The 17,077-nt window shown below is 39.0% G+C and overlaps 1 protein-coding gene across 1 annotated transcript in view; it reads right to left on the reverse strand.

Annotated features, from left to right (window-relative positions):
* Nucleotides 1–17,077, reverse strand: part of roraa (RAR-related orphan receptor A, paralog a) — a 267,139-nt gene that overhangs the window by 83,106 nt on the left and 166,956 nt on the right. Inside the window, exon 2 of the mRNA XM_056739458.1 lies at nucleotides 2,804–2,833. Within this exon, the coding sequence (XP_056595436.1) occupies nucleotides 2,804–2,833 (30 nt within the window). The remainder of the gene's footprint in view (nucleotides 1–2,803; nucleotides 2,834–17,077) is intronic.

A 17,077-nucleotide genomic window follows, 5' to 3' on the forward strand; every position in this document is an offset into this window, starting at 1 on the left:
TTTTTTTACTTAAATTAGTGTTTCTCAAACTGGGGGCGGCCAAGATGGATCCAGGGGGACACCGGTTTTGTGGCTTTTTATGAAATCTAGAAATGTATCCTAAATTGTATGCAGTAGAACATCAGAGAAAGACCACCAACCGAAAGAACTGATGTTCCAGCATTGTTTGACTGAATATGTTTTTGGTTTAATTAAAATTCTATGTTTAAGATTTAAAGACTTTATTTGGGGGGGGGCGCAAAGCGATGCACCCCACACAAAGGGGATCTAACGATGAAAAAGTTTGAGAAACACTGATTTAAATGACCTTATTTACTTACTCTATTAGATATGACTTAACAATACTTACAGTATATGCTTATATAAAATAAATAGAAAAAATGTCATTGTTGATTGTAATGTCTTAAAATGTATTCGATGCTTCAGTTGTCTAAACTAAAATTGCATCCGTTGTAAACTCCTAGAACACATCTCATACAGAGCAGGTGTGCACGTCTCTAATACTCACAAGATATCATCATGAACAATCATGTTTCATCATCATGTTGCTTTTCTCCATGCTAAAGGTTCTGTTATCTGATACAGCCGAGTTTCAGTTCATACTTTTTGAGATTTTCCGCCTCAAACCCAAAGTGCGTGCTTATGGATAATGTGCGAAAATGTTTGTGGGTCATAGTGCACGTATTAGCACGAGTAACATCACGCTTCATTTCAGTTGCTTTAATAAATTCATTATGGCCACAGTACACATGGGGCCTTGTTGAAACCCCCCAAAACATGCAACATGCCTATGAACTTGGAGCAAGATCCACCTGTTCCCTTCACTAAAAGTGGTCATGAGAGAGAATTTGCTAACCATTTTAATTCCATAATGCAACATTCAGTGGAAAAATTGTATAAAAATGATACAACAAAAAATGCTACTTAGGACCCGAACCTTTAAATACCAGGAAGTTATTGGTTCATGAAAAATAGCAGTTGCAAGATGCTCTTCACCTTGATAACGGTAGCCAAAAAAATACAATATTAATAAACATTAGCAAGGCAAAAAATGTTTAGATAATGTGCAGTGGTGAATAATGCACCAAAAGAATAGGAATATATATTTCCAACATAAATCTGAGGCGACTTCCGATTCAACCAGCAAAATTAATTAGCAAAATAACATAAAAGTAATAAGGAGCAATAAAAAGGACTGGCAGGACACCTCCTCTATCCATTATCCATCTTTCGAACCCTCTCCCTGTCAAACAGCACCCCTCTGACCCGGTCCCTCACCCCCGCGTGTCGTCTCCACAGTTCAATCTCCTGCTCATTCACTCCAACGTTCCTTCTCTCTTTTATTCTGACACGCATCATTAGCATTTCTTTCATTGAGATTAAATAGTGAAGTCCGGCATGCGTCCGCGGCTTTGAACCCTCTCACTTGAAACGCTCTTTGATTTCGCCATATTCTGTTAAGGAGAAGCGATCATCGGTGTAATTAAGATAGCAGAGGAACCCTGAAAGACGGGATGAAAGGCCGGAGGATCCACCTTTACGCTCGCTGAATGGAGAAGACGGCTACAACCGGCTAATTCTGAAGCCTTTCAAAAAGTCAAGCGAACACATGAAAGAGTCTTGGTATTTCCATATAAAATAACAAGATGATCTCTGATTGGCGAACGTTACGAACTTAAAGGGACAGGGCACTCGAAATTGAAAAATGCAACATCATATAATCATTTCAAATCTGTGTGAATTTGTGAATAAATTTGTATTAGATTGGGTAAACCATACACCTCTCGCGAATTCAAGTGTCTTTTCAATCATTGACAAAAGGACAACTTTTAAAGACATCTTTCCAAGTTCACAGTGTGAAATTGAAGCAAACTACAACCTCAACAAAAGATGCAACTGAGATGAAGTCACATGATAAGCGTATTCTAAAGGATGCACTCAGTCTCAAAAGGTCATGTAGTCCACTTGCCAATGATTCTACAAGTTTCCCCTCACAGCTTATCTTTATCTCTATTACAGACCTAGCAAAAGGAACGCCTTTAACCTCACCGCATCCTTGTTTTCAAAATGCGAGCAGAGCATAAGGTATAGCACGTTCTTGGCTTTATCTGTGTCAAAATACAACCAGTACGTTCTCTGTTTATACTAACAAGCTGTTACTGATAAGAAATTGAAAGTGAACTTCAAATATCAAAAATTAAACCCATAATTAAAAATCGTAACAAAACTAAAAATCTTATTTCACCTTAAACAAAACAACATAAAACTTCAGCTAAAAAATAAGTAAAGCAACAAAATGATGTAATATTCCACCCAAGCGCGAGGCAAAAACGTAATGCTCCAAAAAAAACGAAAACAACACAACAAAACGAAAATTAACCATAAACATGATGCAAAAAAATACTCTTTCTGAAAACAAAAAATGTCACAAATCAAAACATACTGTAATATTCCACCTAAAAACGGACACCGCAAAAAATAAATACAAATAATATTATTATTATTAGGCTATAACTCCACCTAAAAACAAACAATACAGCAATCATTTGCATCTTAAATGATTTATTTAAAACCTAAAATAATGTATTAAATATAAACTAATATAATAGAAAAATAATAACTTGTATATTAATAAAATATAAGGTTTTAATAAATATATATATTTGAAATTCATAATACTGCACCCACAAAGTCTTTCGGCTTAAAATTGTTTTGATTCCGATTACGTTGATCAAAACAAACTGCGATGCGATTACACAGTGTTGCACAACACACATAATAGCAAAAAAATGTTTTTACTCACAAGTGTGTGTCTTCTTTGTTACTGAAATACCTGCAAGAGAGAAACACAACGAGTTAAAAAGGAATTGTAAACCCTCACAGACACAAGTGTACAATTTACCACAGTCAGGTAATTTCATACACTAAACCATTAAAATCTACGTAGAATACAAAGAGGACCGGAACAGAAATATATTGGAACAGAGACCCTGAACGCTGTGACATTGAGCGAAGGCCAGAAGCTAGCTTTGACTGTGCTAATGCTTCCTAGCGCCGCCACAGGCTGTGCCTAAGCAAGGTCAGGCGGGTCAGCAAGTTGCCATCACACCGAACCAGCCGGTTGCCTCGCTGTCACAAGTGACCTCCACGTAATGTAAATTAACAGGAAATCATATACAGAATGCAAAGCAGACCCATAAACATGTTCGCATCTGTTGGCGTAGCCCAGAAGCGCCGTGAGTATCTTTATGTGTGACCTTATAAAGCGTGACTAATGCCACAGTGTCATGGATGAATGTGCGTACGCATGCGTGCGAGTACCGCTGAAACCGAGGGTCCCATGTGGACCGGGCACACTCATGCTCTACGGGCTAGCGTGCGCTAATAGATCCCACTCGTCATGCGGAAGCAATGACTAATTTTTCTACAGCTTGCGTTTGAAACTCAAGGGACGTCGAGCTGACATGATTCAATAATTACGGAGAAAATAAAACGAAGGCTGGCCAGCAATAATAATGCTTTAGATAAGAGGGGGGATTTTATATTATTTGTAAATTATAATGTCCGGGAACAAGTGCTGGTGATGAACCGGGTATTCACAAAATCATAAAACATTAAGTCGACTGATCCTAAACTGTTCAATGGTAGTGCACATACATTTCAAGTACATTTTCGGGCACATGCTTTAATCCAGAATAGTATTTAAAGGGATAGCAGACCCAAAAATGAAAATTAAATCATTTTGGCTTATGTATTTTGTCTTCCATTGTATGGACACATTTCTCAAAATATCTTTTTTATGTTTCACAGAACTATCGCTTAGGTTTCACAGTTCGGCCATAATATTATATAAAGAAACAAACAAGCCATATCTTAGACCTGCAATCAAATAACAAAACATTTAACAGCGGTTTTACTGCAGTTAATGGAAATGACGTCAACCTGTGGCTAATACTGAAGTGACATTGGGTTAAACCCGATGGCCTCTTTCTAGAAACCAGTGAACTTTACAACATTAAGAGAACATTTCTGATCTACCGGTGTGGAATTATAACTGTGAGGGTCCCAGGGAATAAGCCATTTATCCAATCCATGTTATATGAAGCAGTTTCTTTCCTGGTGGGCCCTCAACTTTACAAAATGGAAAAAGTGATGGCTGTTGTTTCACTGGCTGCCTTTGGTTTAATGTCTTGAAAAAGGACAAGATACTGATGCCAGGGCTTCACAGTCGAGCTGTTTTGCTATAGCTTATAAATAAAGCAAGATGATATATTTTCAAAGTAAAAAAGCCAATATGAAGCGACGTCTAACATTTTTTACTTGTGTTACGCACTGTTTTTCCAAGCAAAGCCAGACACTCGGTGAGAATAAAATAAAAACTTCATAAAATGTACAGTATATATATATACACACATCTCAATGGGTCTTTTACTTTAGTTCTTATGTACTGATAAAATAATAATATCTATAACTTTGTTCTGTATGTTGATTAAAAAGTCATAAGGCTATTGATCCAATATATGATCGTTAAGCTGATGAGTTATTTGATTGGTCAATGTCACACCATCTGACTTTCATATTGGCTCATTGCTAGTTTGAATTCTGCCTGTAGCCCCATCCGGACGGTAATTGTTGCTCATAGGAATGTACAAGAAAGATATTTTACAGTTTTGAATGGTTTGATGACCGTAAATGACAGTTTCAAAAGGTTCGGCTGTTATGAATAAAAAAGTGATCACGTAGATGAGACAAGGGTGCACACGCAACATGTTCACACACATACACAAATCATATAACTTGACCGGTAGATAAAGGTCGCTGCTCCAATACAGAGAGTGGCAGATGATAAGAACAAAAAGAACGAAAACATTTGAAATGGGGATTTTATTCAATTATTATTATTATATACGCACAAATTGTCATATCACGTGACTAAACACGTGCGAAGTGCATTTTCCGGGTTCACAGGGTTACAAACTCACACCTGAACACATCAGTTTTATGACTGAGGAGAAATGCACTTTTTTTTTTCACAGACGTCCTCATGAGAAACAAAGACTGTCTGAATAGGGCTTAAGTCTGTGTTTAGACTGATTCTTGTACATTTGGGATCTTAAATCTCTGTCCTGAGATAGTTTGCAAACGCTGGTAAAAACATTCATGAGGAGTGAGAAAAGCCGCATGAAACTGGGGAAAATCATAACGTCTTTTCTATCATCATGTGACCAGTTACCACTAGAAACATGTGACATGAATTGAAGCAGTTTGGGTTCAGTGGTTATCAGATACCTCAGTTCCAAGAACACTGTGTATATATACCTTCATGCTGAATACGTCTTCCTTCACTGTTATTGACACGTGCTTTGTGTTGCCCACGTGATCTTGGTTTTGTTTCTCAGCAGTAGCCGATTTATCTGTCTTATATCAATCTCGAACAACAACAATCCTTCCATCAATGTCACATAAAGATATGAAAACCAATCTTAACACAAAAAAACTGCACTTGCACGTAAGTCATCACTGTTATAGACGGCTGAACGCGGTCAGAAAAATGGCCTGTTGCTAGGAGAGGGAGGCGAGGGGTGGGGTGAGAGCCCACTTCCTCCTCTAGGTGTCATTGAGAGAGCTCTGATTGGTGGGTGCAGGGGGAAGGGGCCAGGGAACCAATGGATGTACAGCGTTTGGAGCTGGAGGGGGTCTGGGTCTAGGCCCTGACACTAGTGAAGCCTGCCAGGTTATGTCTACTCCACTGGAAGATGGGGTGATGGGTCAGTTTGGAGGTGAATCCATCCTTGACAGATGAAAAACACTCGTCCGGTCTTCTTTAGAGGACAACGTCCGGAGAGCATCGGAATTCAGCTTGAATTAAACAATTTCCTAAAACGTTGTTCCATGAAGAAGACCAACTTTTTATGTTTCCACTTCATTTTAATCTTTAATTCAATCTTTTTTTATTTATACTGCCTTTTTTAATGTATTTTCTTTAAAAGTTTGCAGTTTGAATCTATTACCGGATCACCAAAACAACATTTCACTATGGTTTATGATTAACTCTGTTTTTATTCATTTTAATAATTCATGTTTTTATTGTTTTAGCATATTTAGTTTGTGTTTCATTGTGTGTTTATTTTCATTTATTTATTATTACTTATTCAAAACAACTCAACTGCAGTTTGAGTGATATTACTTGGAATGTACAATAAAATGTTTTTTGAACATTTATCCGTAATTTTTTGCAAATTAACTCTTCTTATCCTTGTATATGTGACATAAAATCTTGAAAGAAAACTGCACGTGATGAAGAGTCCAACTCTTTTTACTTTCAACTCTCAGACAGACAATTTTTTTTTAATGTCTCTCGAGACTTCGGCATCCTGTTCCATTTCTTGTGCTACAGCGGTTTATACACCAAACCCCCCCCCCAAGAAATGTGTCTAATTGATGTCTGATGACCCTAAATCAACCTACATACAATATAAAGGACTTCCTTAAAATCAACTAGTTGTTCAGAGAACCCACTTTCTAGTCGATTTAAAAATGTGTGGGTTTCACATTCAAAGACAGACAAACAGAATGTTTTGCAGTTGTACAATTGTTCAATCCCTCAAAATAAATACACAAGAACCAATGCTTTCAGATGTGACGTGTTCTGACACACACAAAAAAAAATGCTTGATATCAATTGTGGACATGAAAGTTGACATGAAAGAATAAAGACTTGCTCATGATAATTTCCCCTATTTGCATCAGCCAAACTAAAGGTCATATTCTGCAGGTGAGCCATGAAAAGCAGCAAATTGAATCTAGACGCACATTATTTTTACCCATACATATTTTGATATTGTTAGAAATACTGTATCCAATCGTATGTGAAAACAAAACAAAACTCCACAAACATATCACTATACATTATAATATAAACTCAGCAAAAAAAGAAACGTCCTGACTTTCAACTGTTTTTACTTTCAGTAAACTTAATATGTGTAAATATTTGTATGAACACTAAAGAGTCAACACCATAAGACATAAACTAAAAATGTTTCACAGACATGTGACTAACAGAAATAGAATAATGTGTCCCTGAATGAAGGTGGGCTCAAAATCAAAAGTACCAGTCTGTATCTGGTGTGGCCACCAGCTGCTTGAAGTACTGCAGTGCATCTCCTCCTCATGGACTGGACCAGATTTGTCAGTTCTTGCTGTGAGATGTTACCCCACTCTTCCACCAAGGCACTTGCAAGTTCCTGGACATTTCTGGGGGGGATGGCCCTAACCCTCACCCTGCGATCCAACTGGTCCCAGACGTGCTCAATGGGATTGAGATCCGGGCTCTTCGCTGGCCATGGCAGAACACTGACATTGCTGTCATGCAGAAACTCACGCACAGAACGAGCAGTATGGCTGGTGGCATTGTCCTGCTGGAGGATCATGTCCGGATGAGCATGCATAAAGGGTTTCATGTGATGGAGGAGGATGTCTTCCCTGTACCGCATTGAGATTGCCTGCAATGACAACAAGCTCAGTCCGATGGTGATGTGATATACGCCCCAGACCATGACGGACACCCCACCTCCAAATCGATCCCGCTCCAGGGAACAGGCCTCGGTGTAACGCTCATTCCTTCGACGATAAACACGAATCCGTCCATCACCCCTGGTGAGACAAAACCGTGACTCAGCAGTGAAGAGCACTTTTTGCCACTCCTGTCTGGTCCAGCGAAGGTGGGTTTGTGCCCATAGGCGGCGTTGTTGCTGGTGATGTCTGGTAAGGACCTGCCTTACAACAGGCCTACAAGCCCTCAGTCCAGCCTCTCTCAGCCTATTGCGGACAGTCTGAGCACTGATGGAGGGATTGTGTGTTCCTGGTGTGACTCGGGCAGTGGTTGTGGCCATCCTGTACCTGTCACGAAGGTGTGATATTCGGATCTACCGATCCTGTGCAGGTGTTGTTACACGTGGTCTTCCACTGCGAGGATGATCAGCGGTCCTTCCTGTCTCCCTGTAGCGCGGTCTTAGGCGTCTCACAGTGCGGACATGGCAATTTATTGCCTTAGCCACATCAGCAGTCTTCATGCCTCCCTGCAGCATGCCTAATGCACAAGCAGGGACCCTGGGCATCTTTCTTTGGGTGTTTTTCACAGTCGGTAGACAAGTCTCTTTAGTGTCCTGCGTTTTTAGAACTGTGACCTTAAATGCCTACTCTCTGTAAGCTGTTAAGGTCTTAACGACCATTCCACTGGTGCATGTTAATTAATTGATTATGGTTATTTGAACATGCATGGAAAACATTGTTTGAACCCTTTACATTGAAGATCTGTAAAGTTATTTGGATTTTTACAACATTATTGTTCAAATACACAGTCCTGAAAAAGGGACGTTTCTTTTTTTGCTGAGTTTATTATAGTAACAGCCTGTCATGCTAAGTTTGTGTTCCAGAAAATATTCTCAACATGTCAAACTGAACACAAAAGAAGGTTTTTGAAGAAGTTGGTAACCAAACAACACTGAACCCCATTGAGGTCCATTGTTTCAACACAAAGCCATTGAGACGTTTCTCAAAATATCTTCTTTTATGTTCCACGAAACAGTCAGTACAATTGCTTTGAACCTGATGTTCTACATATGGTAAGAGGCATTACATTTCCGTCACACGCTTGCAGTATTGGACCAATCACTACGCAGTAGTGAACTGGCCAATCATAGCACACCTCACTTTTCAAAGTGATGAGCTTTGTAAAAAATGTGCGCGTTTCAGAGAGGCTGGAAAAAGAGGAGATACAAACATGCACGTATGTGAAAATACAGTGTTTTTTAACCTTAAATCATGTACACACATTAAATTACATCTAAAACAAACAATAATATTTGTTTTAGCCGTGTCATACTACCCCTTTAATAACTGACTAACAGTGACTAGCAATGAAGTACACTCAATAAATTCACTAGCCGACTGTTGTCATATTTGCTCACGAAAGACACGTTACTCTCTCATTTAGGTCCACATCATCTAAATTGAATAAAACCGAGACAGCCAGAGAAGTTTCACAGCTACCCGAGCAGTATCACTAAAGCTCGCCTGCTTCTGGGTCCGCCAGGCAGGCCGTGGATCATAATTCAGCTTCCTTAGCGTCTGACAGCAAATTATTATCATGGATGGTTATTGTCACCGGGGCCTCTCCGGCAGGGTGCTTGATGCGCTGCGCCGGGGATCGGCACTCTGTGACATTCAAAGTTAGAGTCTCCTTCACGTAATGGAGCCGTCCCCTCACCGTGCTAATGGGAACGATCCATTTAACCTGTGGCAGAAGCACACAGACGAGGAAGTTCCTAATGCGGGGTCGGTCCCGCGGGGGGGCCCGCTCGATGTTCTCTCTCCCCCCACAGCTGCTGCCGGTCAGACGGCTTGATTCATTGACTGCTGCTTCACACTTGTACTCATTCACTGTTCAGTCTGTAGAGACCGGTGAGGGGTGCAGTGGCTCTCTCAGCCATACAAGGACACGGGATGGTATAGACACCCCTTGAAACATAACAGCTGAGTGGGGGGAAGGGGGGATAAATGATGGAGATGGGTGGGTTGAGATTGAGGGCTGGTGGGCCCAGTGCAATTTTGTGGTATGTGGAAGATCCAACTCTCGGTTCTTGATAGTCATGCTAGAATGACAATATATGGACTAGGGGGTTTCGCAACATACCTATATTCACAATAACCGTGATATTAAATCCGCAAGATTATTGATATTGTTTTGGTTCTACATGTATTGTTATATTATAACTTATTAAACATTCATTCAAAATGGTTGAGCAAATAAGACACAAAGCAATAATTTAAGAAGAATGTACGGAGACCATCATTTAACTTTTGTACATACCATTTCTATAAATACTATGTTAATATTATTATCATGATTTCTTTTGGCCACGATGAGCGTGTAGTGCAATTCTGATATCATTGACAGGCCTAACATGCATGAAAAATAATGGTTTTGGCAAGAAATGAAACTAAAGAAATGGTTTTCTACTGTATTATCAAAAAGCAGGACCACGATTTAGATGCGTATCCTAAAGTGAGGAGAACAGGTGCTTTATTTAACATAGCTGTGTAATAGAATCAAAGAGCGGAGAGTCAGTTCTGGGTAGGTATCCTAAGATGATAAATATAAATGTTGTTGATTTAATGTAATTTTCTAATGTAATCGAATAACGGATGCTCTGTTTTTGGTAGGCATCCTAAGATCAGGATGTGTGCCTTTGGCTGGTTTGCATAATCCTTTTAGTGAATCATGTGCTTCATTTGAATTCTTTTTATTTTCATTTTAAGGCTTGGCGACTTAAAAAAGAAATCGTAGACAGAGACTGGAATAAGAACAAAGGGATTGGTAGGAAAAACATAGATGATATGTGATCATCACCAAGCCACACTCAATATTTGACTCTTTGTTTTCAGAAGGCAACCTTTAAAAAAAAAAAAAGATAAAAACTTGAACTTGAATGTTCTATAATATAACTAAATAGTGATTATAGCAATTGACTGACTAATAACATCATATCACATTTGTTTTTGGATAGTATCACATATGAGTAAGGATGGGTACCGAGAACCGGTACTTTTTAGGACCGGTACATAATTGGGTCGATACCAAAGTAACGATAAACTTCATTGCAAACGATACTGTAAACGATACTTGCGTTGTTTATATTATTTATCTGTGTATTCAGGTGTTAAATGGCGAATTAGATTCTGCTGCTGCTGCCGTCATTTTCCGTTCCTGAATGAAGTCCGAATGGCCGAAGTTTGCTCAACGTACGTGTGATATCTAGGGCCATATGATTTCCGCAATGTATTTGTAATCTGCTTGTTTTGCTTGTTTATGAGTGAAAGAGTAACATGGTTGCGCTTGTGGAGCTTTAAGCGTACGTGTTTCAAAACGAGGAAGCTTCCGTCAAACACCACTTAGCGGCAACCCGTCAAAATAAAAGTATTTTATTTGAGAACAAGTTAAAAAAAAAAAAAAAAAATGGGCCACGGAGTATATTTACTTACTTTAGTAAATTGAAGTTAATGTGCTAGTAAAATTATAAAAAAATGTAAATATAATTAAAAAAAATACTTAGAAAATAGAACCTAAATTTATGTAGACCTATAATCAGAAAGGAAAAAAGAAATACGGTCTACTAGCCAAATAACCATAGTGATGTAAAGTAAATATGTTGAATTACATTATGATGTGCTCCTATGCAAACGCTAAGTGGCGTAAGTGGTATGCTAAGGAACACACACACGTTTTGTTATGTGGCATTTGCTGTTTGCTCAAAAGCATTTATAAACTCAGCTGTAATAAAAAAACTTAAAATGTTAAAAAACTTTCACGTCGTGTGTTTTTATATCAAATTATAGAGCGTAGTATCAATAACAGTATTGATAAGTTACTATATCGATAAAATCTTAACGATACCCATCCCTACATATGAGTTAATCAGAAAACGTATTTTTTAAAGAGTCAAATGCAATGCAGAAATCCCCCCAGACTACAACTGTTTAGACCACCAGCCGCTGTGGGATCATCTGGCGAGATTTTTCTTTTCTGTTTGTATTTGAGAAACAGCATCAACAAAAGACATGATTGTGCCTCTCCTCCCTCTGACATGAATCATTTATTTAGACATGTACATTTTATAAAACATGTTGGTGTCACATCTTTAAGTGGCCAGAGAATAAAATGCAGTGCACATTCTTTGGTAGATGACTGCTGCCTAGTCAGCCTAGATAAAAAAAGAACAGTGAAATCTTGTTTAAACATTCTTTGCGCCATATGGATAGCTGTATTTGATCAAATAAATAGTGAAAGTTATAAAAGGAAACCTTTTTACAGGAGAGACAAAGTGGAATGAGAGCGGGACTGTTTCACCACGGCTCAATGTGTCTTCAGAATATACACTGGCCAGTGCCAGCGCATGTCTACAACCTCACAGGGTCTATTACAATGTTAAAAAATAATACAAATAAATAAATAAGATATCCCATGAGGTGCTGATTCAAATATGTTTTCCCCAAGATGTTCATATAGTCATGATCTTCTTTGCTCTTTTTACCAAAGGTGCCAAAAACGGTATACTCTACATCATTATGGATTACTATAATTTGCATTTAAAATGTCAATAATCCATATCAGTCTATTAAGAGATTATCAAATGTGCATATTGAAGGATGAGTAATAAAAATAACTGCAGTTTGGCCATCCCTGTCATTAGCATTTTATGGAGCGGATCTGAATGAGGTTAATGTTGATTATAGAGTGAAAATCTTCAACTGCTCTATAAACAACTACCACCAATCTCATCTTCACCCACAAGTCATATTATGAAATCCAGAAGAACTGTGTGACAGAGTCTAGCAGGTTATGATATCCTCCAATCGCACATATTGTGTATTTTTATGCTATACATCGTAAAGTTGCACAGAGGACAGACGTCATCCAAGTTTTGTTCCGTCAAAGTCATTCCGACATTCTCTTGCGGTGACACACTTAGTCTTCTTATACTTCATAAACTTTCAAATGCAAAATGCAATGATTAAAAAAGCTTGACGATTTTCATCATCTCCCCTCCTAATATTCTAAAACACTTAAGGAACTCCGTGGAGAGGTCTTGGGTTCTCCAGGGAAGTTCAAGAGAAAAATGACTTGTTCTTCTCCAGGCGCTGTTATTTCTGGTCATTTCTAATTGGTTTTAACTAAAACCAAGCCGCCGTGGCCGGCTCCACAGGTTCCCACTGAACGATTCGCCATCTGACATCTCCGCAAATAGCAGATTTACATCCAAATGAGTTTTAGAGGACGTCGGAATTACATTGTCGTGGATGAATTGAGAACATGATGAGAAACCAACAAGATGTTTGTTGTGGGGACAATAACATACAATTCAGGACAATGAACAACACTGAAGATGTGAAATTTTAACTACCGTATAGGGAGGTCATGGACGAAAGTGAATGTTTTAGCTTATTGTACCTTTAAAACATGCAGTGGATCTAAATATTGTTGACAACTATTGCACAGCACACTTTTTAAGTCTAATCAAATTACAATTAATCATTAATACAAAAGAATATTCGTCCAATAACTATAGTTTTGCAGTTAAAGTAGCGCAGAACTACTAAATAAAGAATGTACAAAGATAAATGTATGACAAAACCAGATTTTTTTTAATGATTTTTTTTGCCTGTATTTGACAGACCGTGATTTTTGGAGAGGACAGGAAGCGAAGTGGATGAGAGAGAGGTTGTGGGATCGGTGAAAGGACCACGAGCCAGGATTCAAACTCAGGTCGCCTGGGACGCAACGGTGCCATATGTCGGAGCACGAACCACTTGACCATCGGTCAGTCATTTGACCAACAGTCATTTTTTAATGGTCACGTAACGTGAGGGAAAAAGTTTGTCGTCCATACCCAAATCTACACCCATGGTCGCCTCCACCCAGAGACTCCAGGTAAGTCCCCAATACTATCTGGTGGCTTGTGAATAATACATAGCAGCAACGAGGATTGACGAAGACCCAGGAAGGGCATAAGAACAGCAGGCATGGCTGCCAGGCAGATTGGAGACTCTGACGGAATTTTAATTGTACCGCGGGGAGTCCGGACGATAAGCGCCATTGTTATTGCTAAGATGCAGCACAACAGAAGCTCATTGAGCCGAGTGCTTAAACAAACGATGATTACGGCAAATCGCTCCCGTGCCGCAACACAGCCATTACGGGCCCAGACGCAGGAGTCGTTAGAGGCGTTCACGTGAGAATACAGTAAGCAGCTGATTGTAGAGAAATGCGGATAATGCATAGTTATACCTCAGAATGCTGACTCTACGCTTGGCTTTTGCCGAAGGAAAAGTTCTGAGGGTTACATGTTGGGCCACTGCAGCTAATACACTGCTGCTGGGTAAAGTTAAAGCCGGACATGAGATGCTGCTCGGAACAGTTGATTTTAAAATATGACTTTTTGCTTTTAAATCTATGGCTACATCTTAACTCTAGGCATATAACTAGTGATAAAGTTTCAGTGCAGTGTATTTTTTGTAATGTTTTAGTTTTAGTTTATTGCTCTTACACTTTTGTCATTTTATGGTCTTTTACACACTAGAAAGCCTTGGTTGTGTTTAACGGCGCTAAATAAATAAAATTGACATTGACGTTAACTGACTTGAGAAGCGAATGGTAATGTGACTACTGTATATAACAGCAACAACAAGCGCCGGGTCTAGGGGGGGTCTGGGGGAATAGTCCCCCCAGATTTTTCTTGGGCCCTCCAAAAATATCCAGTGTACAATTAAAATAAAAAATGTAATACTTATTATTAAATACCTACTTAGTTGTATTATCTATTAAGTAATGATCTGTCAATTTAATCATAGAAAATATGCATTCAATGAATTTTTAGTATATATCTGCCCAACTACAATATCTAGTTGCCTCTCAGTCAAGCCAGCCTAGTACCGGGCCTAGGTCTTTGTTTAATTTGTCTTAACATTTAATTTACAGATTGAAAAACATATTAAAAAGGTTACAAACGTTTTTTTATCAACTGTATCCCATCCAGAGCTGTTTTCTGTTGGTGGTTTTATACTACAGAATTTTCCATAACATAAAATTTTAAACTTTCAATACAAACAACAAAACTGTAGAAAAGCGAATCTAAAATATTTTCTAAGCAAAAACTAACCACAATTATGTTACATTTAATTTAGCTTTTGTTGTTTTTGCATTTCATTAATGTACTGCCTGTGTTTTTACTAAACAAAAATGCCTCTTTAAAGCAAGAACACTTAAAATGCCATTACAAAATGTAAACTGAAAACAATTTCAACCGAACTAAATTGCAGGAATAAATTTAACTTGACAAAATTTAAAACATAACTTAATAAATTAAATGATTTGTTCCTCAGATAGCATCAGTAAACGGACATAACTTCAAGGGCCGAAGGCCCATTCTCTCCCACACTCAGCGTTCCCATTCCTCAATAATCTGTCTGTGATCCCCAACTGAGCTCCACATGAAACCTGAGAATCTTCCATCATAAACAAAACTCCCAGAATTCAACAGACCACCCTGTAACATACTTGACTAGTCCTGTGTGACATAAAACATTCTACTGAAGTCCTCTCAAAAACAAACAACGCTTTGTCCACACTAACCTGTCTGGATATTTTTCTTTTCCTAATATTTCCCAAGCTAAGAATTACACTCCATGTAGCGCTTACATAACACTCAGAAATGTTGACTTTACAGCGAGAGGCTAAATTTGCCCTCGGGTGAACGCCAGGACAGGGAGTGTACAGTAGAAAGCAAAATAATTGAATGAATTTATTTATGTATTTACTTAACAAACCAAAGCCATCTCCCCGGGCAGAGGCTGAACCCTCAGCTACAAGCACGAGAGAAAACTCCCATGTTAGCATGTGTTCAGAAAGAATTATGTGGTCTGAGGTTCAGCTAAAGAATTGGAGTTTTATGTCAAATTTACACTTAGCAGGGCTCTGTAAGTGTGACATAACAAAACACCTTAAAAATGTATGTAGGCAATTTGATCATGTCTACGAGCCAAAAGCTATTTCAGATCCCTGTTTGAAAAGTATTCTAGACACAGCTCAACGTATGCCAGCTTGTGTGTTCAAGATGTTAGATTTATGTACCTGGAACAAGTCCAGTATCTGATTTCTTTTCTCCACATTTTCTCAAGAAAATGCAATGGATAGGATTCAGTATCATGCAGAAGTCTACACAATTCTAGAGAGTTTCAAGTGTGTTGCTATGTGGTTGTCCCGGGTAGCTGTCGGATTACTAATAAATATTCAATACTGAGGTCTTTAATGGAGTCTATCGCTCACAATAGCAAATTATTTATGATACGAAGTAGAACCTAGCAACATGGCAACAATTTTTACGTAAAAACATGCTTGTAGGGAAACCACATATAAAGTCACATGGCCTTTGCATCCATAGACTGCATAAGCAGCCATTGGTTCTCTAAATAAGAGTTTTGAAGGCCAACTTTGTGACTCATACCGCAAACATTGAGAAAGTCCATCCTTGAGTTTGTGCACGAACTGTCGATTCATCTCAAAATGTCAGTGCAAAAAGCAAAGACGGAAACTGCAGAGATCAATTCTGAACGCGCTTCTTAAATCTTGCATATCTTTCATCTCAGTAGTGGCAACTAGGATGCAGCGTTACTCAGGTCACCGTACTTTCCAAACCAAACCGCATCTAAAGCCAGCGTGTGTACCGCACTTTTTCTTTCTAAACACCCCTCCACCCCTTTTTCTATTACACACTTTTACCATAAAGTAGCATATTTTCGTTCTGGTAACACAGGTACCAGTTCCCACTTGTTTCCTGATCACTGTAGTGTGTTTGAGTTGCATGTGAAACACTATTCCACCTGTCCGCCGGGACGTCTGTCGATATGGCATGCCATAATGGCGGTCTCAGCTCATTGAATTGAAAAAAGCGTAATGGTGAATCCGGGAGAAAGACCAGAGGGTCCTTTCGGACCAGATCCTGTACCGGCCAATAAAGCTAATTGCCCCGGCAAACCTCTCAGGTAATAAAAGGCCCTATTAGCTGAATTACATGTCTGTCAATCCTCTAATTAATGTCACAGAATTACTGCATATCCCTCGCTCCATATGAAGAGAGGGAAATATCAGAGGATCTCTCAAGATGTTTGTAAGCGTACAGGGAGGTGCAGTCAGGAGGAATTCGCCGTACAGTCATGCCTGGCACTTAGTTTCGCATCGATCTTTCATGTTTTTCATAATTAAAACCTGAGCTTGGCCAGCTCTCTTCCCTGTGTGCCGTGAAGATCAAAGGGTCTCTTGTTACAGAGGGAAGTCGATCAGAGGGCTGACTTTCCAGCCGACGGGGCTCAAGCGTAATGCTTCAATATCCCGCACGTATGTGACGTGGGGGGCCGATAAGGTCGACAGCTGACGAACAAATGCAATTTCTAATATTTACAATTTAAATCACGTATACAATTTATCAGTGTGTGTGGTTCCGTGGAAATGAGCCCGTAACCG

This window comes from Triplophysa dalaica, chromosome 24, assembly GCF_015846415.1.
Source record: "Triplophysa dalaica isolate WHDGS20190420 chromosome 24, ASM1584641v1, whole genome shotgun sequence".
Lineage (NCBI taxonomy): Eukaryota > Metazoa > Chordata > Actinopteri > Cypriniformes > Nemacheilidae > Triplophysa > Triplophysa dalaica.